The sequence below is a fragment of the Anser anser genome, assembly GCF_964211835.1.
Source record: "Anser anser genome assembly, chromosome: 1".
NCBI lineage: Eukaryota > Metazoa > Chordata > Aves > Anseriformes > Anatidae > Anser > Anser anser.
Genome location: NC_139720.1, coordinates 123,140,128 through 123,168,108, shown reverse-complemented (window position 1 = coordinate 123,168,108; position 27,981 = coordinate 123,140,128). Strand labels below are relative to the sequence as shown.

The 27,981-nt window shown below is 35.6% G+C and overlaps 1 protein-coding gene across 27 annotated transcripts in view; it reads right to left on the bottom strand.

The window, feature by feature from the left end:
• DMD (dystrophin) overlaps nucleotides 1–27,981 on the bottom strand; it is a 1,241,706-nt gene that overhangs the window by 255,897 nt on the left and 957,828 nt on the right. For 26 of the 27 annotated variants that reach the window (XM_083850706.1, XM_083850697.1, XM_083850709.1 and 23 more), the window contains 2 exons: nucleotides 24,756–24,967; nucleotides 17,940–18,094 (listed from right to left, as the gene is read on the bottom strand). In XM_083850706.1, the coding sequence (XP_083706832.1) occupies nucleotides 17,940–18,094; nucleotides 24,756–24,967 (367 nt within the window). Of the gene's footprint in view, nucleotides 1–16,224; nucleotides 16,380–17,939; nucleotides 18,095–24,755; nucleotides 24,968–27,981 lie in introns of those variants that run through there. The other variant, XM_083850713.1, reaches the window with a different exon arrangement.

The window sequence follows — 27,981 nt, the reverse complement described above, 5'->3', positions numbered from 1 at the left end:
TGGCAGAAAGTGGGGTGGGAAGGGAAGACTGAAATAGTAGTTATTTGCTCTTCTTAGCAAGACGATTTTTTTTTCCTTGCAAGCTTTTCTATCGTAAAATTTCAAAAGTTAAATATACATTGTATTTTAATGGTTTTTGGTGTTTAGGTACTTAGGACAATGGATGTAGAAAAAGAAAATATTTTAGCAAAAGAGGTGAACTACTTCTTTTAATATTGTCCATTGGCTTGTTTCTATTATACTTATAGCCTTTCTCAAAATAGCCAAGCCCCCTTGTGAAAGTAACAAAAATCATTAAAAAACAGCATTTTCCTTTGAAATGCTCTGTGTTACTGAAGACACTAAAGCAATTGAAATACATTTTTGAATTTAGACTGTTTCTTTACTTTTCTTTATCAAAGTACTGTTGATATTTGATGAGAAAAAAAGGAGAGTTATGTGTGATGATCTGAACATCCATGATGTTTCAAATCAACCTCAGATATTAATCCAACAGCTCTTCTGCACCATTATTTGTCAGACTGAGAAAGGTTGCGAAAAGCAAAGGAAATATACTTTGGAGCACAAAATCACACACACAGATTTCTGTACGGGTCCTTTAAATAACCTCTTTTCAAATAAGTATCTGCCAATACCAGCACAGAGGATCTACATTATCACAGAGGCAAACTCCTCGTTGACCTTTTAAAAATAATTTCTGTTGCTCCTTACACTCTATTCACTCATGAGGTCCCAGACTCCCCAAATGCATCTTTATGGGATGGCAAGCATAAAGGGCACTAGAGGGAACTTTTTCTGACAAGCCTTTCTTGCCCTGATTGCTTTTGTCTCGTCTTCCCTTGATGCAGTTCTATAACTAAATATATAAAAACATAATATTACTGAATATTTTTCCTATGTTCATTATAACCATAGAATATCATACTTAGCGTGAACTACAGAAAAATCATTAATGAAACTAAGTGGACCATTTGAATTCCTTTAAAAACTCAGTAAAGTTATATCTTATGTTATTTAAAACATTTTATATTTACTTGTGATTCCCTACCCATTAATACATTTTAAATAAAACTAATCATTTTCCAGAGAGAAAATGTTAAGAATGGCTAGATTAAAGAAAAGGGAATATAAACATCACACAATTAGAGTTGACATACAAAATACCATTAAAGATAACTTGGAGATACAAAATATAGTTCTGATGGATTCTCTCAAGAGACTTTTTAAATAGCCCTTAGTCTAAATTTAAAGTATTTCTTTTTACTCCCCCAGAACTCACAGAACAAATTCCAGTCTAGTTTTCTGTATCATTTGAGTAATGCTCCAACAAAACATACAACGATAGGATTTAATAATCCTGGTATTCCCATTAAAGAGAGACGTCAGAAAAGGGTCAGAAAAAAATCCTAAAATCCAAAACAGACAGACAAAACTGGTTTCTTATTCTAAGAAAAGAAGCAAAAAGGTTATCATTCTGTTTCAGCCCTCTTCACACACACTTCAGTCTATAATACTCATTATAGAGTATTTTGGAATCCTTGGATTCCAAAATATAATTCTTTTGAGATTCCAAGGCAGTCAACATCCTCTCATAAAAAGCATATTAATTACTCAGATACAATTTATTAAGATAAAATCTTGGCTTTCTAAGAGAGTGAAGTGCAATTAAAACTGATTGTGAAAATAATTAGGTTCTTAAGGCACTTGTTTTCTTACTCTTAATTACTGTAGAAACAACTCAATTTAATAAGACTGTAAAATGCACTGATGGCATTACATGAAATCAATTAGGATTCACAAAGGATACTATTAAACTGTTAGTACAGTTTTCTTTTAAAGCTGCAACCTCTGAGGGCTGCATTCCCACAGCCCAGCAGAACAGATATTTGTTACCATTCAAAAGAAACAAGCCTCAGGTTCCAGACTGGAAAACTTAGCTGGCAGCAAATGCAGTTCTAATTGTACCATGCATCATCTAAAGTTAAGTGGCAGTAACACTAAACAAACACCTAGATAATGCATCATTTTTCCTCCTCTAAAACTTGGACTTTAAATAGTACTGATATTACACAAAGATGTTGACTATGTGATGGGCAGAGGGCATACTGCCTATTGTTTTTTATATTGCTTATCTAATATTGTAGTATTAGTTGTAAAGAACCGCTCTGTATCTCGCATATGTAGTTCTTGTTTATTATTCAGGAGGTTGCAGACTCCTACAGAAAACTGAAATATAGAATAAGTTCCCCATGATAATGGAAGAGTGTGATTAAAATAGTCTTACTGTAGAAAGAGTGTAATACAGCAGGAGCTATAACCAGAGGTAATACTAGAATACAGAGTAACACTTGTAGAAACTCCATAATGATCACTTCAGACTGGGAAGAAACTAGAAATCTAGTTTCTAGTTCTAGTTTCTGTACCTTAGGATCATCTAAATAAAATTAAATAAAAAAAATAAAATAAAATTCCAGAGTCAAACTCAGCAAATTCAGGAAATGTTCAAGTTCTGTTGAACTCAGTGACAGTTGATGTCTGTTTGATATAATAAGACTCCAGAAAATATCTTATCTCCCTTAAGGTAGCTTCAAATGGAACAACACATTCTGTGATAGTTCTACCAGCACCACCTTAACTCTTCTGAATGAATTTCAAAGGTAAAAATTCATAGCAGACAAACCCATCAAAGAACAACTGTAGACATTTCAATGGAGTGGAGATAGGCATAAATACACCAGAACACTAAGTCTGGGAGTGAGGAGGTCTTACCATTGTGGTATGAAAAGATATAACAACAGAAGTGGATACACATGAAATTTCATGCACTCCCATACAACTCTGACCAACTTTTCCAAATATAACTCTTAAATAGCACACAGTTTTGTGATGTTTTCTTCCACTTCATAAGCTTTGATATAATTATCAGGTGTTTATGTTGATGCTTGATTTCTCTTGTGATTTATCTTTTTGGATTCGCTCTCATATAAGCAACTTCTATATATTTCAGGTAACTAACGTTTGGGGAGATACATTTTATTTAATGGAAATAGATGCATAATTTTAACTTCACCTAATGGAATGAAACCCATAAAGTACACCATAAAGCCTTTTAAGGAAGTATAAGTTTATATTTTCTGTTATTTAATCAAAAGATAGGTTTAAAACAGCCTCATATAAAACATGCACTAACAAACACTGCATTGGCTTGTATGCAAGATTAGATTTCAAAATATCGAGGTTCTTCAAACCTGTTCTCTTTGTAGAAGCAACTTAGCTCACCTTTTAAAGCCATTCATTTCCACCTAGCTGCTGTTATTTCTAAACAGAAATCCCAACTCTATAAGCAAAAAAAACTGATTAAAAACTACTTGAACTCTTGTCAGCTCAAGGCCCACATTCATGATTGTATATGACACAATAATCATTGTCATATCTTAAGACCAAAATCTGGTTGACAGTTCTGATTTTCCAATTAGCTGAAAAACTGCAGCACAGATCATCTTCCAGGAGGTATATTCACATTTACAGTTCCTCATAGGTGAAAAGACATGGCAATACATTCTAAAATACTAACTTGATAACCATTTTATTTTTAATGTATCCATCTCTGGTAAATGTCATTTAAAAAAAAATAGGGAAAAAAAGTAGCACACATTCATACAATCTTGCAAAAAAAATCTCATCCATTACATGTATAAGGAAAGTCTCGAGAAATGTGAAGACATAACTATGGATATTTTTCCAGATGAATACTTTTGAAAAAGAAAAGTTCAAAAGAATTCCAGCCTCTCTACTTGTACTATCTATTCATTAGCAAGAAAGAATGTAGCTTTTAACTGTGATGTGTTTAAAAATATACATATATATATCCTGAGAGAAATCAGTAGGAACCACAAAAAAAAGTCAATAGAGAAACTGTCACTTGTTTCTATACATTTGGTCACAGGATGGTTGAGATTGGGCAGGACCTCTGGAGGTCATCTCGTTCAAACCCCTACTCAAGCAGGGCCACTTAGAAAAGCTGTCAGCCAGGACCACGTCCAGGCAGCTTTTGAACATCTCCAAGGGTGGAGAATCCACAGCCTCTCTGAGCAACCCGTGCCAGTGCTCAGTCACCCTCAGAGTGAAAAAATGGTTCTTGATGTTCAGATAAAACTTGCTGTGTTTCTGTTTGTGCCCCAGTTTGCCTCTTGTCCACTAGGCACCACTGAAAAGAGCTTGGCTCCTTTTTCTTTATACCCTACAGTCAGATGTTTATATACATTCAGAAGATCCCCCACCGAACCTTCTCTGCTTGAGGCTAAATGGTTACAACTTTGCTTGTACAAAATATGCTTCAGCCCCTTAATTGTCTTAGTGATCCTTCTTCACCAATGCTGAGCAGAGGGGAAGAATCACCTCCTTCCACCTGCTGGCAACACTCCTCCTAATGCAGCCCAGATACCACTAGACTCCTTTGTTACATGGGTACATTGCTGGCTCATGACCGACTTGGTGTCCACCAGGACCCCCAGAGCCTTTTATGCAAAGCTGCTTTCCAGCTGGGTGGCTCTCAGCATGTACTGGTGCCAGGGGTTGTTTCTTCGCAGGTGCAGGATTTTGCAATCCCCCCTGCTGAACTTCATGAGGTTCTTCTCATTCCATTTCTCCAGCCTGTCTAGGTCCCTCTGGGCGGCAGCACAACCCTCTGGCATATCAGACACTCCTCCCAGTTTTGTGCCATCTGGGAACTGGCCTTTCATGTGCCTGGAAATAGTTCCCAGGATTAGTTGCTCTATCACCCCCAGGGATTGACGTGAGGCTGACAAGATGGTACTTCCCTGGGTCTTCCTTCTTTCGCTTCTTGAAAATAGAGGTGATATTTGCTGTCTTCCAGTCCTCAAGCACCATTTCTGATCACCATGATTGTTCAAAGATTGTTGAGAGTGGCCTCAAAAAGACATCTGCCAGCTCCCTGAGCACTCACAGGTACTTCCTATTAGGGCCCACAGACTTACATATGCTTAGTTTACTCATGCCCTTTACTTCAAGAAGGCAAAAGCGAACAAAGAAAAGAGGTCATGCTTCATAGTGAGTTATGTAAGGTTAAAATAAGATACATCTTGAAGCCTGCACAACATTTACCACGAGAAGAGCCCAGGGGATGTGATGACATCTGATGTGTCCTATGCTGTGTTATTTCAAGGAATTCCTCTGGATAACCACTTAGATACAAACATCTTGGTGCCTAAACGCTGGATAGACAACTGGGACAAACTCATCTAAGAGTGCATGGGTATGTAAAACTAGTCTTTAAAAAAAATCACCCTCCCATCCCATAAGGTCTGGTATTGAGTTCTGTTACACTGTCACTATAGCATTGCATCATGATTTCCTACAAGAATATCTAAATCACTAGATGATTCCCTACTTCACATTTTGCTCTTCGTTCAGAGAAGCCATGGCCCATGTTTTCTATGAAGGTATTAAGAACAGCATGCAAAGCTTGAGAGCTTTGAAATGTTTCTGTTTTATGAGAGTCCTGTATACAGAAAGTTGACTATAGATGTGAAACACAATTGATATCATCAAGAAAAACCATAAGCAAACCACCAAGTAGCAAGGAGTGGTATTGAGGCCTTAATCTTGCATATGATGTCCTGTTATTTGGCTTGGATATTACCTTTTTCAGATGATGGCCATCTTAATTTTTTCAAACTATATTCTAGTACTACAAGAGGATTCCTAGAAATCAGATTAAAGAACTACGTTAAAAGTTCATGGGAAGAAAATTAATGTAAAACATTAAAAGCCAGAGACAAGTTCTCTCAGGAGAATCATAAGAGAGCAAACTAGATTTATTTTTTTTTAAAATCATGCTTAACCTCAAGTAAACACTTCAGAAGGCTGACTTCTGTTGCTATTAACAAAAAATGAAGTTCAACTGATAATTCATACATTTTTATTAGTTACACACAAGTATACTACAGACAACTTGTGAACCTTCCCATTCAAAATGCAAACGAGTAAATACATAGGTTCATTAGTGATAAAAAATGTAGCATTACTTATCTACTTCATTCTGCCTTTTCATTGAGGTATATGCACAAGACAGAAAATAAGTTAGCCATAAGTGCCATGCAGTATTAGAAAAGACTCAAATTCTGTGTTTTGCAATAGCCATAAATATCTAAATTTTTGTATTTTACTGGTTTACATATATATTGTATATATGCATACACTGTACAATCTGTTCTAATGGATAAAATACTAAGCATTTAAGGAAATACATATTTTTAAAGATGAGTGGCATCACCACGACACGTTGTTCTTACTCTTCTTTAATGTATTTATATGCTATTTTGATTTATTGGATTAGCTTCTTTCTTGATTATTTATATCACTGATCTAAAATAAGGTCCTGTCATCTGTTACCCAATGCCTGTGATACAGTTTGTCTCAATTACTTGAAATTGTTACATATTTTAATGACAACTGTATGTTCAAATCTGACCTCTGTATGATTGTCTGCTGTGGCTCAGCTTATTCAGAATGACAACATGAACAGGAACAGCTTATATTACTAATTTTAGTAGTCCCAAACATCAAGTAGTGACATTAATCTAGTAAATTTAATATGACTAGTTCACCTGATCCAGTCCAAGCTAGCCAGGTCATACATGTAAGCAAACTGTTGATGACATCACACAACACGTAATTATGTTCAGCAATCTTTACTATTTGTGGCTATCTGTATGTTGCCCCTCCATAATCAAAGAGTACACAAACAAATACATATTTAGAAAGAGAAATCATGTATAAGTACACAAATACTAAGTTTCTGAGTTTTAATCATTCCAGGACAGAAACAGAAAAGAAGCCCTCTGTTTGGAATGGTATCCAGGAAGACTTCTGCTTTCATGTGTGAATATAATTCTACACTTCTTCACTAAGTTTATTATGGCCCAATAAAAATCTGTCTTTGAGAAAAATATATTTTCCAACTTTTTGTTAAAATTGAAACAAATGTTGAAAATGACAATGAAGTGATATTTTTAGTATAGTTTTAAAGGATAAGCCTCTATACAAGGAGCTGTTTAGGAGCAGGGATACAAAGTTGTGTTACAGAAACCTCTGGAATGAAACAAAATTGAGATTAAAAAAATAAAATATAGTCAATGCAAATAATGTTCATTCTTGAGATGCACTAGGTGCTCTTCTGTACATTAATTAGCCATTATGAAAAGGTTATGAAGAGTAAGGTGACAAATTTGTTTAGGTTAGTCAAGCCTGGGAAGAATTGAGTAATTTCAGATGGAATGAATCATTCGGAATAGGATAGCAGAAAGGTTCAATATAGATGTGTAAACAATACCAGCCTCTACAAGGAAGTTTTAAAGTCATATAAATCACTAGATTCTGAACTAGCTGTAACCTTGAACAAATTACGTATTTAAAATCAATACCAACAGCTTGATGAAGATGTCAATACATACTAGCACCTGAAAGATTAACAGTACCAAAATAGGAATAAATATTATGTCCACCCTTCACTCAGTGGCACATGCTCTGCTCTTCACTGTCCTTATTCTGGCTTGGGTATCTCAACCCAGCCAGCAGCAAAAAGTAATTTCAGATATAAAATGACTAAAGCATGACATGATGTGAAAAACAATTTAGGCAAAAGCAAAATGGAAAAACATTCCATTATTCTACTGTAATTTTACCCAGCATGAAAAAAAAGTAATGGTGACAAGTGTCTGTGGCTCCAAGGGGTCAGCACAGAATAAAAAGCAGGCGTGTCAACAAAGGCAGATCTGAACTACAGTTTCTTAGTGCCATCTTGTTTGAATAAGTCTATTTGGCTGTTGTTCCCCACTGGAACCAGAGAGAAAAGACCGTTCTGGTGGAATTGCTTTCCATACCTTGGAGTAAGTCCACACTGGAAATCTTACAGGTCAACAACCACAAAAATAGATCTACCCTCTCAGAATTAATAAAGGTATATGGTTCATAATAGAGCAAAAGACATGATTAGTAATTAACTAGCTTAGCTCAGGTATCAACCTCAGCCATGTTTAAAGTACTAAGCACTCATGGAAATTACTGAACTCTACCATTATTGATAATAAACAAAAGCATCTCATTCAGAGCTTTCAGAAACAAACAAAATACCCCCCCCCCCCCAAAAAAAAAATAGCATGTATAAGTTATGCTGTAGAGAACAGAAGATACATCCATCTTAGATGTAAGAAGAAAAAAAATTAAACTAAGGTCTAATTTTACTGGAATTGAAAAATAAGAAATCAAATATATAAAATGAAAACAAAACTGAGAAAACATACCTTACTAATAAGATAAAATACAGAAACTGGGAAATGGGTGTTGCAAGTATGGCATTTGGAGTAATTCCAAGAAATTTGTTTCTACCATACATTATGTCAAGTGAACAAATGGAGTCTCAAAGATACAGACTACATTTTAAACAGATAAAAATAATACTTAAAAAAAGAAGTGGACCTGTAAAATTCATTGCCACAAGGCACTGTTGTTCTTAAGCTGATACTCAGATACATAAATGATTGTCTCTTTTACAAAGGAAGAATGTGCAGATACACCTGCTAAAATGATAATTCCAAGAGCTATTAATTCTTATCATTTGCAGGACATATAACGTTTAGTGGTGGGGAAAGAGCTCTACATTTTTTAAATTTGTCAGGGAATGTAGCATACAACAATCCAATTTGGAGTATTGGTGAAGATGCGATTTATGCTGTGTGTTAAAGAACATGAACATACTGAGCATTTCCTTTTCACAAGTTCCTTGCTTCCTTACTGTTTCCTCTCCTATGTACCTGTTTCAGGGATGTCTTAAAAATTGGTATCCTTTTATCTACCTGCTTAATCTCAGATTTCCTCTGATTTCTCACCACTTGTATTTTAGAACGTGTAAGAAAAGTGCATTTCTAACTCTGCTGTTTTCCAACCTAGTCTTCATCTTGCCACTTCCCTCTGCCTTGGCCAGCAAGAGTCATGACCATTTACCTCTCATGCCACTGATCCTCATCCAGAAAGAAAACAACTCATTGTCAGTTGACAATTTCTGACAGTTTATACAACACCATGTGTGGTCCAAATTCCATTCATAGTTGAAACACAGATGCACAGAAAAGACAAAAAGTGCTGCTGTCAAATTGGCACATGTGGTGGCAATTTCCAAAGAGACCAAAGATTTACCAGACAGACTGAATGGTCCTCTCAGTTTCTAGCATGACTGATAAGCTAGAGAGCAGAAGGCTTACACTGCCTGTAGAGGAGCCGATCAGAAACTGAACAAGAATGAAGTAATAATGCTTGCGATAGCACGAACAGTCTGTAAAAAAAATTCCACGGAGAACACCAGGGGAAGACAAAACAAGGCTATCACAGGAATAATAATGGAAACAAAAAATGACAACTAAGGTCAAATTCCTTTGTGCTAGCACTCTGCTAGTCCATCAGCTTTATTAATTTCCGTTCGGTTGTTTGTTTTAAAGGACATGAAGCCTGATAAGAAGTCTATTGAGGGGAAAGGAAAGACATTCATTTGTTGCAATAGGCCCTTGGTGAGAACAATAATCAGTTTGCTAGAGTTTGTTAATTTATCTGCAGACTAATAGGAAATAGATTTAAGGATGGACTTTCAGGGCACAGAGCATTAGCTTCTGTTGTTGTTGAAACGGAGACTAAAACTCCCTAATTACTTCTGAAAATCTCACCTTTTAGAAAAAGAACAACACATTTGTCTTAATCTTCTAATGGAATAAGCACAAAAATTGACATTTTTGTTTTCTTTCACAAAAATCAGGCTTACTCCCTTAGTACCTGGCTCCTTCTGCCCCTCCTGTGGATGTAAAAAGAGTAAGACTTCTCAGGAGTGTTTCTTTGAAATGTCCATATTAAGCTCCAATTATGATTCATGTTGTTGCATGAAATTACTCTCCATTTAGAAGGCTGTGCTGTAAACTCTTTAATGATCTTTTCCCGTTGGGTTGCACTATAGCATGAAAACTGTTCTCATTTGCATGTCAAAGGAACACACAAAGTTTGAGTAAATACAAAGTAGTGAAATTTCATTTCATTCAAGACCAAAATATAAATCAAAAACAAGAAAAGCAAATAAGAATGGAAAAAGCAATGGTCTAAGCAGTAAGAAATGGTCTTTTTGATGTTCTACTTTCACTTTTCCTACTTAATTAACTTGCTCCAGGTATTTGAGGCTAAAGGCCTTTTTGAGAAACGTCAGAGCTGTCATCCTCTAATTGTCTACAACAAAATCATTAAAATTAGATTGCAGCTAACAACCAAACCCACTAAGCTGTAAGCCTAAAAAACATCAGCAAACCACTTGCTGGACAGAAAACTTTTAAAAATAATGATTTAAGAACACTTTTCTCTTACAGGTTATTTCTGTTTGTCTGTGTGGACACAGCAGATCTCCAGATCATCTCCTGCTTTTCTGGGAGTAATAAAGGTTCTAGTCTAGATGTATCTATTTAAGTGACAGAAGCACTGAGTTTTACTCACGCCAGTATGAAAAGTTTTAAGAAACGTGTTTCTGAAGTCACAAGGCTCCATAGATCTTTTTAATAAGAGACTGATGCTACCCCTTCCAGAAATAACTCAGGAACACTTTCTTCTTCCTTTTTTTTTTTTTTTCCCAAATCATAAAGAGTTTCCTCAAAAAAATAAAATATGATCATAAAGGTAGAAATGATCAATCATGACACAGTCTGGGTAGCACTGCTTTTTCAGCTCATCCTACCAGCCTTTTGAAAGCGTTGCATATCCAAAACTACCCTGTCATAAGCTAAACTGAAAACATTTAGTGCCCTCAGTTGACTTCTTATCTTGGATCCATGTACTGCTGTCAGTACTGTACAAAACTTGCAGTCAGCTGAGTGGAGAACAAAATAAGGTGAAAACTAGGATGTAACCAGAATAGATGACTTTCAAGATCTATTTATAGGAGTTTCAGGTGGCATTTATGTCTTTTTATATTTTTTCCTATACGCAGCTGAAACATCATTTTTATGGGCATTAGGAAGAAAAAGGTAATAGAACAAAACAATAGATCAGTTAAGCGACGTCATTGCTGATAAACTTGAAACTATATTCTGAACATCAATGTTTGTTTCAGAGCGTAGGTAGTCAGTAGACTGTCTTTCTGTATTGGGTTTACCTGGCAAGGTTTTGGTAGCAGGGGCTGCCTCTGTGAGAAGAGCCCAGCAGCTGCCGCCCGCCCGTGGGGGACCCGTGCTGGAGCAGTTTGCTCCTGGGGGATGGACGGACCCCGTGGTACGGAGCCGTGTGGGAGCAGTGCTGGAAGAGCTGCTGCCTGTGGGCAGCCCCCGCAGGCTCAGTTCGGGCAGGACGGCATCCCGTGGGAGGGACCCCACGGGGAGCAGGGGCAGGGAGGGACCGTGAGGGAGCGGCGGAGACGAAGAGTCAGGGACTGACCCCAGCCTCCGTTTCCCTGTGCCACTTGGGGGGAAGACAGAGGAGTGTGGTTCAGGGGGATGGTGGTTTTAGTTTGTTCTGTTGTCATTTTTTGTTTTGTTTCTCACTTCTCTAGCTTGTTAGTAATAGGTAATAACTTTCTCTAATGTCTCTATGCTGAGTCTGTTTTGCCCATGACGATAACTGTTGAGTGATCTCCCTTCCTTATCTCAACCCTTAAGCCCTTTCCATCATATTTTCTCCCCTTTTTTATTTGAGGAAGGGGAGTGAGAGAGCAGTTATGTTGGAGTTCAGCTGCCCAGCTGGGTAAAACAACCACACTTTCAAATAGGTAACCTATCATAAAGCAATACTTTTCCCCCAAATACATATATGTATATATATTTAGTTTTACTCTTCAATATAGAAAAGTTAAGGGGTGGCATTTAAAGTAAAACATGTAGCAACAAATACGTCAGACTACACTCAGAGCACCTAAACCTTGCCAGAGTAGGTGAACATCCTTTTGATAGTGCATTATTTTGTTTAAAATAATAGTAACAGAAAAAAAAAGACAAAAAGTACTTTAACCCTTTATCTAAAAACAGCTACTAGGAAACTTTAAAAATATACATATTTAAACACAAAAGCTGTAACATTTTCGCATCACAAGAAGCTAATAAATCTCTTCAAAATTTGCCAACATTACTCTGTTGGAGAGCAGCTTTGGAGGAGCATGGAGGGCTATACAGAAGAAGCAAGGCAAATTAATTTAATGAAAATGAATGGCTTTTTTTCTACCTTTTGTCTGAAGAGAAGGAGATTAGGATCTCAGATCAAATTCTGACTTTTCAGAGGAGTTCTGGATTAAATGTTTTAAAACGAACAAAAAATGTTTCTCCTCCTATTCAAAAGGATAGTCAACAGGACTACATCAGCTCTTCAAACATGCTGATATAAAATTGCTTACTCCTTAACACAATCTTGGATGCATTATCTAAGACTGCAAAGACTCATTTTCATTCAACATGAATAGTTCTACTAACTGAATAAAACAACAAGTCCTCATAGAATGAAAAACAAGTGATCTCAAAGACAGTATGTCACGAACACCTAAACTGAAATTTACTTTTAAAAACTATGAACAGAATCAATATATGTGTACTATTAACTTCTCTCACAGAAGAAAACAATTGCCCTGTAATTGCAATGTTTTCCATCAGTCTTTGTAATTTTGAATTAGCATCTGTTGTTAATCTGCTATAAATAACAAGCTTTGGCATGACATATTGGTTGTAAAAAGCAGACACTCTGACATCTACTTTCTTGATACTGGCAAGATTGTTTCAAAAACGATCAAAAAAATCCAATATGAAGAAAAAATAAGAGTGATCATACTGTGCTTTCTTTGTTAGAATATATATATATACACACATATATATGTGTGTATATATATATATATATGTATGTATTTACATGGGAAACTGACACTTGACCAATATCATCTTTATCTGAGGTCTTACATTTACATTGATTTCTTGTTCACATCCACACTAATACAGCTCTATAAACAGGACAACAACTGCAAATACAAATGTATAAACAAGGTTCCCCTAGTCACTTACATTTTTAATTTGGTTGTTTCACTTTACTCAACTAAAGGATGTCTGCACAAAGAAAAATAATAGCTGTTCATGCATGCCCATGGAATTACATTGATTATAGGAATGCAGACCAACCTTCAAAATAATAAAAGAATGGAAAGCAAGAGACTGGCTTGAAGAACCTAGAAGAAGTGTATGTTATTCTCCAAAGTAAAATGTATTGTGAATTCATTCCTTCTCAAGTTTAGCAATCCAAGCTTAAATGAGCAAACGATAAGCTCTTCAAAGACAACTCCCCAGAAGGTCTAGCTACTGAAGTCAACTATGAGCCCTCAGTATAACTTAACACACTTCACACTGGCTGCTGCTGCATGACAGCACTTCTTACCCAGACTGCAATTCAGCTTTAACAGAAGTGTGATTTCTTCTACAAGTGGCATAAAGCAGAGTCATATTAGGGCAGGTACAGTATACAGCTCTCTGGTGGAACGGTCAACCTCTTTCTGTGCATTTAATAAAATTATATTTACAAACATTATGTACAGATAAAGTTTGCATTCCAGCAATAGTATTTTTATAGCAAGCCACCACTGATGAGGAAAGCTTTGCTATTCATGAAGATAAAAACTAAGTTATGAGCTTTTTTTACATTTATAATTACTGTTATATTATGCCTTATTACATAGGAAACAGGTGGGCATCCTACTTTTGTGATGCTTATGCCTTTTGCTTATTTGGCAATTTGTATTCTATATTGTCCAGCTAGTATGTAAAATCAAGATGTTTGTACAACTGGATGCATTAGAGATTTAACACCATTCTTAGCAAACTGTGGGTGTTGGTATCTCAGATTTATCAAACCAGTCGTCTAAAAGCTCAGCTCCTTGCCACTCCTCTCTAATACTCTACAACTTAAACTAATAACAGAAATGGAAAGATAATGTTATGTATAAATAAAAAAAATAAAAAATTGAATATTCACTGCCCATACCCTGCAGTGAGGAAGAAAATTACTTTTTGTATTGCGACTGACATGTGCATCCTCTCTCATCTCAGGAGCCAAAGAAAGCATCTTGAACAGTAAAAGCTGGTAATATTTGGCATACAGCCTGATGCTCCATTGACCTTGAGTATGGGAACTGGGGGGAGATGCAAATGTTTGAAAAAAGTGCCTGTTACACAGTGCTGGGTTGGAGACCTAAACAATTCTCAGATAATGTATGCAATTATCACCACAAAATACTCCCTACTTAAGAACGATCTACACCCTTTTTTAGATTAACATTAGTTAGTGAAATTTAAGCACATTTGTTAGATTCCCAAGAAATAAATTATTTTAAGAAAGTTTTTATATTTATATGATCATTCACATAAGAGTGCTTACCAAAGGAAGAAGTAACATAATAGTACCATAACACATTTCTCTATATAGTAAATTTATAATAGTTGCTTCCTTCATTGTATCTTTCTCTCTTGAGAACATTTTAGTTCAACTGTTATATTTATTTTTGTTAATACAAGCAATACAGATTGCTTTCTCTTTAAATTACCCCCACTTTAAAATATAGTTATTTCTTAGAAAGCTAACACTTCTAAAGAGAAGAGACCTGTTTACAAGTCATTCTGGCTTTTGCCAGCTGATCAGTTTATGTACCTTTAGTGTGTCTTGGCAGTATCACCAACAAAGAAACAAACAAAAAATAATAAAAAAGAGTGGTGAGTGAAAAGTGAAACGACCATCAAACACTCACGAACTCAGCTATTAAAGGAGTTAGAATGCTATTTGTTATAGTTTGATGTTATAAAACAGAACAGTAAGGCAAAGGGTAAATACACAGCAATCAGCTGCAAATCTATTTAAACAAAACAAAACACAAGCTGGCAGATGTTGCCTTAATGACTAAAGTACTTGCTTTGGCTGAACTATTGCCAACAGGCAAAGTGCAATATTACTGCTGCTTGCCTGCCTGTTGTTTTACTAATCTGCTTCATGGGAAGGAGTGTTCACATTTTTTACACTGACACACATTTTTTATATTAATGGCTGGTTAAAGAAAAAGCAGATCAAAACAATGTGAACAACTCTCATTTTTTTTTCTTTTTAGAAGAAAATATGCACAAAAATAATTAGCCCATTTGAATTGAGACTACAGGGAGATGAAATAAAACTCTTTAATGGTATATTTCCTCTTAGCACTCAAGACACATATAAGCTGCGATAGAACTAGTTCTAAAAACACTGGAGAAATGGCCAAGACCATTTGGAATTTATTTCTACATCACTATCAGGTCACTGAATCACCAGAGCATTACTTGTTCATGGCCTAGATGAAAGTAACAGTCATGGATATATCTGAAATCATTGCCTAGCTCAGTGGAGAACCAGTTTTTCTTGTAGCCTGCAATAGATAGTTCACATGCCTCCTTTCTACTCAGAGTAAATATACTCTTACAGTTCAAAGAAAAACAAACAAACAAACAAAAACCAAACAAAACCATCAAGATACAATTTGTTTTGCTCCGTGCAACAACTTGAGAGCTTAAGTGTAAAGGGCAGGGAAAAACAAACAAGACCAAAAAAGGCACCACAAAAACAAACAAAAGAACAGGACAACATAACAAAATATAATCTTTAAAATAGCACTTAAGTCATCCAAAGGCCCACAAACTCCACCTTCTCTTTGCAGAGTTGCTCAACAAAAGAAATCTCTAGGATGTTCTTTCAAGACCTCTCTCCATAAGTTCTGCATGAGTTCACAAGTTCAAGCTTTTTGGTAACCTTCATTAAACTCATAGATTAGCTTGGGTTGGAAGAGACCTTAAAGACCACCTAGTTCCAACCCCCCTTACATGGGCAGGGATGCCACCCACCAAATCAGGTTGCTCGAAGCCCCTTGAACTCTGGCCTTAAACACTTCCAGGGTAGGGTCTAAGTACACATTTATCTGTTTTTCACAAGAGACAGACTTGATACATGATCATGTTTGACAACATGACACAGCCCTCAGAGAAGCTTATCAACTACTGTTTGCAACATAATTATTTTTCAAATTCCCAAATCATGGGAAGTCTTGCAAAAATTATATACAAAATATTAAAGTATTAGAAAGGTAGCAGCAAAGCCTTACAGGCAAATAGTATGAAAATGTAGTTTTACAGTTACCTGCACAAGCTTAATCTTATCCTCTTGTCCTTCTAAAGAGGAAATATCAACTCAGTCACCTAAGCATCTTTTTTTTTTTTTTTTTTTGGACATAAAGCATTTACTATAGTAAATCATCAGACACATGAACTGCGAACAATTCTGCAGGTTTTATAGAAGCTTGCAAGAACTCTCTTGAAGAATTGTAATCTCTGTTAGCCTAGTACTCAGCTGATTACATGCAACAATGGCAGTTAGCACATTTAGACAGCATTAGACACACCTGCATCTCTGCTTGAACCATTAACATACTTAAAGAGGCACTCTTGGCTATAATTGATACCTGAGTATCTACAGCAGCCACAGGTAGCACTGGACTTCAGGATTACAAAGCTATCTTACCAAATGGTGGCTGTAGTTCTATATACAACCAAAAGCAAGTTCTGTGAGTTCTTCAATCTAAGCATTTTTACCTGCTTACATTGCCTACTCATGGGGAATAGTTTTGCGCATTAGACATGCAACACTTCTTATCCAGGAAACCCTCCAGCCAGTTTCTCAGATTGCAGATAGTAAAACTACTACCAATAAGGCTAAAATGGCTACTGCTATGTAACAGCAGAAACGCAAGCAAATATTCATTGAATGTTTTCACTAATTTCCTGGTTTAGTTATTGTTCTTTATTAAATAATAAAAAAAAAGACCTTCCAAATTATTATTATTATATGGATTTCTCTTAGTGGACGTCAGTAGCATCTCTTATTTAAACAGGTTCTTAAGTCAGTGGCAAGTCTGATTCAGGGAAAATGCTGTCAAAATGACTCATTCATATGAATGTTTACTTCATAAAAATTAAACAGAGCAGGAATAAATTTTAGTAGTCATCACTGGTTTAACTAACTTTCATTATGCAAGATCTTCTAAATTTATTTTATATTTAACTAAACAAACTTTTCTGACCTTGTTCATAGGCTTTAATTAAAAACATGTTAAAACTAATTCAGTTCTAGTTTCAGTTATAGGCTATAAAACTTAATCCAAGATACTAAACTGATTAAAACAACTTTGATTTAATTTTTATGTGTATCTCATCTAGTGTACGATAATATAAAACTCTTTTACTACTACAAAGAAAGTCATTTTTATTCTGCAAAGTGTTCTGATTTTATAGATTGCATATTGGATGATTCACAATTTGGAGACAAGCTGCAAAAATTGCTTTTAGTAAGGAATTGGTATCTAAACCAAACACTGCAAGACTGTGAAATGCAATCAAGAATGTGATCAAGGATCTAATAAAAACTTTCTTGACCATAGATTTGCTTCAAAGCTACAGGATAACATTTCTACCTCAAGACTGCTTCCTATCATTTTCAGTCTGTCATTTTCATATTCAGTTTATGACTCCAGCAAAATCACTATAGTGATTGTGAAGGTAGAATATCAAATATGATACACTTCATTTTAAATAGTTAAAATATATCACCTATCAACTAAAGTTAGGTGGCAGCTGCTTACAGCTGAGGGAAATTGGCAGAAGGCAAAATGTTACATGAGCAACTTAAATGGCATTCCAAAGACACAGATCCACAAAATATGAGAGAAGATTCGTCATCTTGCTTTACCGTTTTCATTATAACCATCTCATTTTCAATTTTTTTATCCTCTGTGATCTCCAACCAAAGCTGGACAATGAAGTTTAACAACAAACATAACAGTAGAATTTATATCCTACCTCTTATTAATGGTAGCCCATGTTGTATTAATGTTATCTGTCATCAGTTCTACTTTGCTGGTGTCATCTGCTGAATAATCGCGCAGCAGCTTCAGTGCCATGTCATTCACCACATCTACATTTATTTGCCATTGTCGTATTTCTTTTGAAAATTGCTGAAGTGAAAAGGAAAAAAAAATAAAGAATAAATATCAGTTTGTCATAAAATGATTACACACATACTATGATTATTAGAAAAGGAGATGGACAAGTTATACCATCAATATGAAAAAAGAACAGAGGAAAGACTTCCTCACATTTACTGGTAACTACGGTCAGAGTCTTTCTAAATGTTTGAATTTTTTATAGGTATAAGACTGTAAGACTCTGAAGAGATTAAGCATCTGAATCCTAAATGCCAAATAAAACATGGCAGCTCAGGTTGATAAATAGCGAATGTTGATTGTTCTTTTCTGGGACATAAATAGATGGATGCATTATTATATCTTCTATTTTTGATGTTGAATTATACCAAGATAGAAGATACTATGAAATAGTATGTTCTATCTAATTTTCTTTTTTATAATGTGAAATTATACTAATGCCTGGGATTTCACTTTTTTATTTTTCTTAATTCTTTTACCAAATTGTTTATGTAATTAGTGCCACCTACTGGAACAGCACTAAATCTGCAGTACAGCAAAATTCTGGTACACCTATCAATATATTTATAATGCTAATTTAGTATTTTTACTAGTAAGTAAGCTTTTTATATCTTGAACATTCCTTCCTTTACTTCTCCTTTCCTCTGCCCTGGCCCCACCTGGGCCAACTGCCTTACTACAGCAGCAAGCCAGGAAATCTCGAACACTCATTCAGCCAGAAACCAGACCCCATGCACCTTTCCCAGTAGTCTTTTTCCTCAGAGAAAATTTCCATATAAATGCACTGAAGCTGCATATTCAATCCATAATGTGTAACAAAAAAATGAAAGAGCAAAGATAATCGATGGTCAACTTGTACTTTTGTACTAGGCAAAGACTGCAACTAGGCTATCAACGGGACAATGCAAATGAAAAAAAAAATAGTTGAATTTGCCAATAGAAACACTAAATTGTATGTAAACATTAGAAGCTATCTAGCAAACAAACAAACAAACAAAAACCAAACAAACAGTAAGGCTTGACTTTCTTTATTGGTGTGCTTTAACACTCAAAATTTGGAAATCTCTGTGAAGAAAAAATTGCTTTTCCCTCTCATTCTCCCAAAGTGGTATTCCTCTTGAAATCCTGTTTTTCTTCAGACAATGAATTCTCCACACAAAGCTGAACTAAATCATGCAATCCCTGATTAAACAGTCTAAACTCTAAATAAAAATGAGTACTTTTGGAAAATTGTGGGCTTATATTTTCATCTCAGATTGATAAATTGATTTTGGCTAAGACTGGGACTTTCAAACTTGACCTTTGAAAAGAGTACAACTGGAGTTTTTTTCTGTTTGTTTGTTTTTTATTGTAATCTCCCCCCACCCAACCTTTCTCAATTAAAAAGCTGCTTCCACATCTCTAAGATCCCTCCATAATCTGAAACTGAAAACATGTATTTCCTCCCTTTCCTGTGTTATTCTTTCATGACAGATCAGAACAGTTCCCCAACTACTGTGCACCAGATAACCTCAGACACTAAGACAGCAACCTGACTATGCATTTTGAGCAAGGGATCTGATTTTTACCAATCCAACATTAGGAGGAGCCTACTAACTCTTTGAGAACCATCTGAACATTATGGTTAAGTGCAGTTAAGCTGAAACTGCCTAAGCAGTTATGTTACTCCTTCATGTTAAGTATGGAGGTATAGTCAGGAGAACTGATAATTGTATAGAAAATCACTAGCACTCCTTTGAAGAAGATAAAGGTAGGTGGTTGCTTTGAATATAGTTTCCTATCTGAGCACCTTCCCTGGCAGAATTATATATACTAAATATATAATTGCTGATATTTACACACACATAATAAAATCTATAAAACCAAAAATAAATAAAGTCTACGGAAATAATCATTTCAGGTTTGTAGAACTTTTATAGCATGTATCCATTCTACAGTAAGGTCTATCCATCTTTAATACACACTACCTTCCTCTTTGTTTCACATTATGTATGCACACAGCTACTTTTTTCTAGACAAAGTATTTCATCAGACTGACTGTTTGCTGTATTACATAGAAAAGTTACCCCAACATTTTGTCTGTATTGTAAACTAATAGCCTGTAAACTTTACTTTTAAAATAAGTTCTTTTTGCCCAGTTCCATGTAATGTTAATGACCTTATAAAACCTTCCAAAGCCAGTTTTATAATAAAAATACAGAAAGATCCATTACAAGGCTGTTTTCAAAAGTGTTGATTCTCACCATTAACTTCAACATTAATCCATTAACTTCCTGACATTACAACACTAGATCATCAATCAAGAAAAAAATGATGAATATAGAGAGTTTTGTCGACAGAAACAATTTCTATTTTTTACTTTACCGGAAATTGGTATGCAATTTTTCGCCAACTTTAAAGAGTGCATGCCTTGTTTCAACTCTGCTCTTTGCACAGATACTGAGAACAAAGTGTTGTGGTAAATGTTTTAACTGTCTACCAGACACCCATTAACTCTAATCTTATATGACTGTAATGATTTTTTAATGATTAAATTGGTGGCTATTTTTTTTTATTCCTCCTTATTATATTTTTAGCTCTCATTTATTCATTTATCTCTAAGCTACTTGGGAACGTTTGATTTTTTTGGGGGGTGGGGTGAGATGTGGTGTGAGGTAGGGGGGAATGCTTCATTACCTTAATTTCATTTCCACATTTTTATAAGCCTTCTCTTTGTTTTGTCTGTGTCATCACTGGAATTTGCTGAGTTTATTAAAAGGCTTAAAGAATTAAGGCTATGCATTTATCATGTTACTTAAGTATAAATTTATTTTTAATTTTTAATTAGAAGGCACTGGTTGATGTTCTTAGGAAGAAAGTCTGTATAATTAAGGATCCTTGATTAAAAACAAGGAAGGAAATTAGATGGGCTTTTTTCTACCCCAGGATTGCCCAGTGGAACAAAATAAACTATGCAGAGAAGTTCAAGTATTGCAGTATGTATGTACAGGAATGTCCAGCTTCGAGCATGTGAATTCCCACACTGAGCAGGTAATATATTACAAATCTGGAAAATCAGGCTGTCTTCCTGTCCTTTTACAATATATTTATAGCACATTTTATTTATATACTTAAATAATTATTTTTTCCATTAAGGACTTCTATTTCAGTGTCTGAATCATACTGATAACATTATCTTAATTGTTAATAGTTTTACTGAAATGAAAGCAGTATGCTGTCAGCCCTGGAATAATAAAAATCCACAGAATGCTGAGACTATACTTCAACCTATATTGGTATACATAGAGTGGCAAAAGAATTACCAGTAACATTTCAAGGAAAGGTTAAATTAGCTAGAGTTAACCTTATTGTCCCTTCATCCCCTGCCCTCGAAAACAGAAAAGGATGAGGGCAACCCAAGGCATAAACATCACCCCTGGGCTATGCCAGTGGAAGGCTGCTTGGCGTCTGAGTCCCAACAGAGCAGGGGATGTCACCAGGCTGCTCTTCAGTTTCCTATTTAGGCAACCAGGAAGAAGGTGGTCAGTGAAGGAAAGAAAGGAAACCTCGTCTCCATCCTTCTTCTACTTCACTTTGGCCATCCCAGCTAAAATGATTCACAGAGAGAAAAGGTCTCTCAGTCTCTCCTAGCTCTTCCCAAAGCAAGGCACCAAGGAGAGTGCTGGCAATCCTAGCAGGGTGGGTTTTTTTGTTTGTTTGTTTTTGTTTTTGTTTTTTTTTTGTTGTTGTTGTTGTTTGGTTGGTTGGTTTTTTTGGTTTTTTTTTTTTGGTTTTTTTTTTTTTACTTAAACTCAGTATCATATTAAGAAGAAGAAACTAGTTTTACACTAGCTTATGTTCAGATTATTTGGGGACTGAAGAGCTGAAGTGTACTATGTGTACATATATAACCTTCAGCCTGCTGAGTTAACCATCTGCAGCTATCACTGAATAAACAATAATAAACAGGATTTTAATAGGTAAAGACTCTCGCTGGCCAGAATGCCATATTCTGATTCTCCATACCTAACACCAGTCCTCATTTAGTTCTTGAATATGAAACTAAAAAAGAAAATGAAAAAAAAATGCATTATTCCTCAGCAAATTAGCTCTGAATTAACTTCTGTCTCAAACAAATAATATTTTTAATCAGAGGCTACACTGTACTAGATTACTTTTAAACATCAGTGTGTCAAATTCTATTAAAAAACATCACTGAGCAAATATACAAGCCAGATTTTTGTTTTATGCTGGTATTGTAAAAAATAAAAACAATCAAAAGAGGAGTATTGCTGAGTGCCTGTCCATTTACTCATGCATAAGGATGCATTAACAGAAAAGCATTAACACAAGCACTGACCCAAAGTTCATTCAGAGCAGAGGGGAATTTTTGCGTTGGCTCAGCTTCTTTAGGCAGACCTATAATATTTAACAATAATCAGAAGAACACTTTTGTGTGACTACTTTCTCACACCAAACTGTGCAGAGATATGAAGCTGACAAAATGAATATGTCTGAAGAATTTATGTAAGACTCACACTGACCTCTCTCTTTCTCTCAACACAAATGAATAGAAATGACAGCTTTGTTTTCATCAGTGTAACAGCAAGCCAAAAGACAGTATACTTGCTCTAGTTATTCAGGGGACAACATCAGAATATATGTGTTTGGCACAGCAGCCTGGAAAACATTTATTTTGAGGACTTGATATATTTCTGGGTCCTTCAGTTTTGATACTAGTAGACAGAAGAAATATAAAGCTGCTAAACTCAAATACGATTTCAGTTTTGCTTAGAATTCATGACCCTTTATTTCAAGCATGAACACAACAGCTGATGCTGTCACATTTGAGAAGCTTTCATGATGGATTTGTCACAATAGGAATTACTGGCAGACAAAGATAATTGCCTAACGAAGACTTGTGAAATAAGAAAAAAAAAAAAAAAGAGGAACTAAAAAAAAGGAAGTCTCAAAGATAGAGGTGAATATTTTTCAGACTTGTGGGAGAGAGGATAGGCAAAATCAAACAAATGAATGTAAACAACCCTGGAACAGTAGAGCCCATGGACGTTCATATCACCACGAGGGCAGTCAAATTATGTCAGACTAACCGTAAGCTTGACCAGCTTTAACAGTTACGCTATAATTATAGTCTAATATCTGTAACTGGCTACAGCATGTAACATTAAATTAAGACTGGGACAGGCATTGCGTAAGGTACTGATACCCTGACTGCAGAAAGACAGTGACAAGTGGGAATCCTCTATGCTGAATGACAGTAGTATACATAATTTCTAACTCTTTCCAATCTATTAGTGAGTGATTGCTCTTGTTTACCATAATCCACCCTTCCTAAGCAATGACCTTAATCTTAAATAAGAAAACTTAAACACTTCCCGGCCGTAAAGCAAGAAGATAATGGAAGTTTTAATTCTTCCTACAGGCAAACAGACAAGAAAAAATAACAGATTTTGTATCTACTTCTAAATACCAGAAAAGTAACGAGAACCTTGTGATTGAGATAGCTGAAGACCAATCATGCAGTTACAAACATACTTTCTCTGCCAGCAAAACTAGTTGATGAGGACCTCACCTCACTGTTCTTCACAGTGGTTTATCACCATTCATCTGGGCAAAAAAGACTGATCAAGTCCACAAAGTTTAACTAAATAACAGAGTGCTAGGAGTTAAAAAAAAATAATAATAATAATCTGGAGGGCAGGAGAGGAGAACATATCAGAAAATATTTGTGTAACTATTCTCCCAAATAACTAAAATGTAACGCTCCATTACCATGGAGGCAGGACCCATGTTAAGAGGCTGATCAACTGGTTGGTTTCAATCTTGTTTTTCCCCAACCAGAAAATGAGATATGATTAATCTGAAACAGCTGTTCTCAAAATTTATTCATGAGGAATGTCACCAAAGTATGACTATTTCCTTATCAAGAAACTTACAAGCTGATGCAAGAGTTTGGGCATATCTGCATTGTTACTTGAGGTACAGCTCAGATATGTAAGTTCACTGAGGTGCACATTTTAGCACCAAACATTTGACAATATATGTGGCTAAATACACAAAAACAGCTGTTTCATTTTTTTCTAATTTATTTATTTTTATTTTTTTTTTCCAATTAATAATTCTAAAAAGCTTGAACCCAGTGAGAACACCTTGGCGCAAATCTAAAATACCTGATTTTCAAGGCATCCACATAGCTTGGTACATATTTTCCTTTTCTTTACTTTTTAAAACTACCTTCAGGTAACCTATACAGCTTCATTGTCAATGCAGACAAATACCAATACTACAGGATTTCCCAGTCTGCAGTGCCAGTGCCTCAGCTAAGGCTGGTATATAGAAAAGATGAGAAATACTTGTACTGAAGAGGTAGGTTTTGTGTGTTTGTTTGTTTGTTTGTTTTTCCTGCGAGATCAGACAGCTATTTCCTATGACTGATAAGACCACGTTCATTCAAGAATTATGTAATACCCATTTTAAACTTCGTAAATTAATTTCTTACAAATGTTTGTTGGAAATGGGAAGGGATAAAGGACTTGTCTTCGATGTGCACTGTTTAAGACTTAGAGGACATTTTCTTTAACAATCTAGTTAACTTAAACAGAAATATTTTCAATCACTTATCAACATTTTGATTATTTATCTTAAAGTTAAATTCCTAGTTTTTAGTAGTGACCTTAAGCTCAGTGTTCTGCTTTTTCAGAGCTTCCACGGTGTAGGAAATTTCTTTCCACGACTCAAGCTTATTTTTCGCTTGTTCAAGAACCTGCTCAGCTTCTTGTTTAGCTTCTAGCCACTGTGTTGAATCCTTTGACATCTCATGAAGCTGCTGTCTCCGGCTTTGGAGGTGTCCATGCACTTCATCCCACTGGCTCTGTATCTTTTCAACTGGTGAAACACAAAGGGAAAACAAAAGCTGAGTCACTTAAAAGCCTTTTTTTTTGTGTTGAGTAAATATTTCTAGAATTGACCATATTGGAGAGCTCTTGTACGTTTTGGCTGTAATTGCAACTAAGTTCAGTTTAATAAAGAACAGATAAACTGTTCTGGGACACACAGTATGATACTTTGGTGCACATCATGTGTTTTGATGCATGTGGAGACAGAAATGCCAGGTTCATGACTCAAAAAGCATTAAGAAACAGGATCGCATTTGAGAAAAAGGAGCAGCAATCATCTTTCATTATTACCAAACCAACTCAAGGTTTAATAACTTTGAAGAACAAGTCCTTTAGGGACTTTGCTCTACAGTTACTTTAAAGGAGGCTATAGCAAGGTAGGGATCGGTCTCTTCTCTCAAGCAATAAGTGATAAGACAAGAGGAAATGCCCTCAAGTTGCACGAGGGGAGGTTTAGGTTCAATATTTGGAAAAAAAATTCTTCACTGAAAGGCTTGTGAAATATTGGAACAGGCTGCCCAGGGAAGCAGTTGTGTCACCATCCCTAGAGGTCTTCAAAAAAAGTGTAGATTAGTGACATGGTTTAATGGTAGGCTTGGCAGTGCTAGGTTAAAAGGTTGGACCAGATGATCTTAGAGGTCTTTTCCAACATAAATGATTCTATGATTCAGTAATTTTCTTTAAAGATTTGTTGCAAGATATAATTAATGGCAATATTTCTTAATTCATTAAGGCAAGTGTTAGCAGAATGCAAAGGCTGTCTAAAATCTTTCTCATGTGTTCATGTTAATTATAAACTATGGACAAGGTTTGCCACTATTTGAAAGAAATGTGATCGTGGGGAACCCAACAATCACTAGAATCACTGATAGTGTTGGCTAACATCCAGAACCAGAATACTGGATAGTAGCACAGCAAATCTTCTGTGTAAAGCATCAGGGGACCTAGTCTTCCAATCAGTCAAGACTTAGTCTTTCAAACACGTTTGTCTAAAAGAAAAAACAAAAATGTATAAACAATAAAAAAAATGCTCTACATGAAGAAATAGGTGCATTTTATTTTATTTCCTGAGTTTAGGCAGCACAAACTACAGTCTCAATATTTTTCTCAAAGATTGCCTCACTACACTAAAAATTCACAGGCCTTCTAGGGAGGGGAAACAGAAATTCCTAGAGTAATTGAAAGCAAATGAAGTATCATTGAACTGTTGATCCAACACCACATCTCTCATTGCATGGTTGATTCCAGAGTGATGGAGGCTAAAGACTAAAGAGGTGAGAAAAGCTTCAGCAGGGAAGAGATGTACACCTAACAGTGCTCTTCCTTCTTCTGGAGGAATAGGTAAAGATAGACTTAGCTGATGTTTAGAGTAAGAGAAGAAAGCTTTCAGCATCCCCTGCTCAAGCCTATGGATAAAAACTGTGAGTAAGCACATGTGGCAGCATGTTTAAGTCAAAGGAAATTGACTACGAACTGAAGAAACAAAATGGGAAAACATGAAGCACAAACAGAGCAAACCAAGGATAAGCCTAAGGCCCAAATACGTAAATTTAATCTGAAGCAAATCTAACTCTCATTTTAGAAAGCTGTATATGAATGTCACAAAACAACTCATTTCTATGCCATATCTGTATAGTAGATTTCTGCTTTAAGCTTTTGGGCATGCCTGAAACAACGAAGAGATTGTGGACTAGTGCAAGTGTGAATAACAGAAGAGTTCTTGAACTGCTCAAATAAAATCATGGGGCCATACAAAAGCATGTGGCTCAAGGGTTGTGCCGAAGGTTTCACGTACAAAGAATGCTCAAACACTTTCCAGTTTCACTGACATATAGGGAATAACAGCCACCTATTTCTTGCAGATAACTACCCAAGCTCCTCTCCCCATATACTCCAAGACATGCAGTAAGTTATCTTGTAGTTCCTGACAGCCTGGAGATTTTGGTCAATAGAGCTCACAAAAGTATAATAGCTTGCTTCTGTCAGTTGTCCATGAGAGAGGTACCAAAATCCCACCTATTTTTGCTTTATTATAAGCTTGTTTTGTTATTGTTGTGTTTCTGTGTCTGTTTCTTTAAGAGTGAATGAAAACTCTGTTGCAGGACTCACTCAAAAGAATATTGGGTCTACAACAATATTAATTCATTATAACAGCTGCTCTAAATTTGTTGTCTCATGACATTTGTACCTAAGTAAGATATATTTGAAGTCCTTCTCTAAGAGACTGATTTTCCCAGCAAGACTGAGTATTACATCATGTACCATGGTCCTGGGATTCTATGATGACCAATTCTCCCACCCAAGAGGGGAATCGGGCTGTGTTACAAAAGATATATTCAGGACATCTCAGGAGCCCGATTATGCAAGTGACTGAATATACAGACTCTAAATCTATGAAACACATTTCCTTGTGAAATACTTCGATTATCTCCCTCAAAAATGGAAAAGAAAAGCATCTGATATGGAAACTTTATAAACTTGGTTAAAAAATGCATATATATATTAAAGGAAAAATAACATACTTAATAGTATTGCTTTATTAGAGATTTGAGGTAGAAAGTTCAGGAAGTTATTAGATAATCTGAACAAAATAAAGATAACAACTTTGTTTTCTTGAACCAGTGAGTGACCAAACCCATTTAACAAAGTACTGCAAGCTAAACACACCATGACATCAACAGAACTAATTTGGTCTTTCCAAGCTAGGTTATACCAAACAGCAATTACAGCAAGTTCACATCTTCTAAACAATGCTCTCATTTGTATGTGGACCCTAGATATGTTTTTGAGTAACAAGAAAAAAAAAAAACACCTCTAAAGCTGCAAATATGAACATTCACTTCCAAAACATACTGAAAAATACTAAATCAGTGTCTCTTCAGGATATATTTTGCTCTCTAGTGGGCTGTTTCACACAGAAGAAAATACCACTTACAGATTTATGCCAACCAAAAAAGTTCTGAAAACCCAGTCTAAGTATATATTGTGTCAGAAGTGATCACA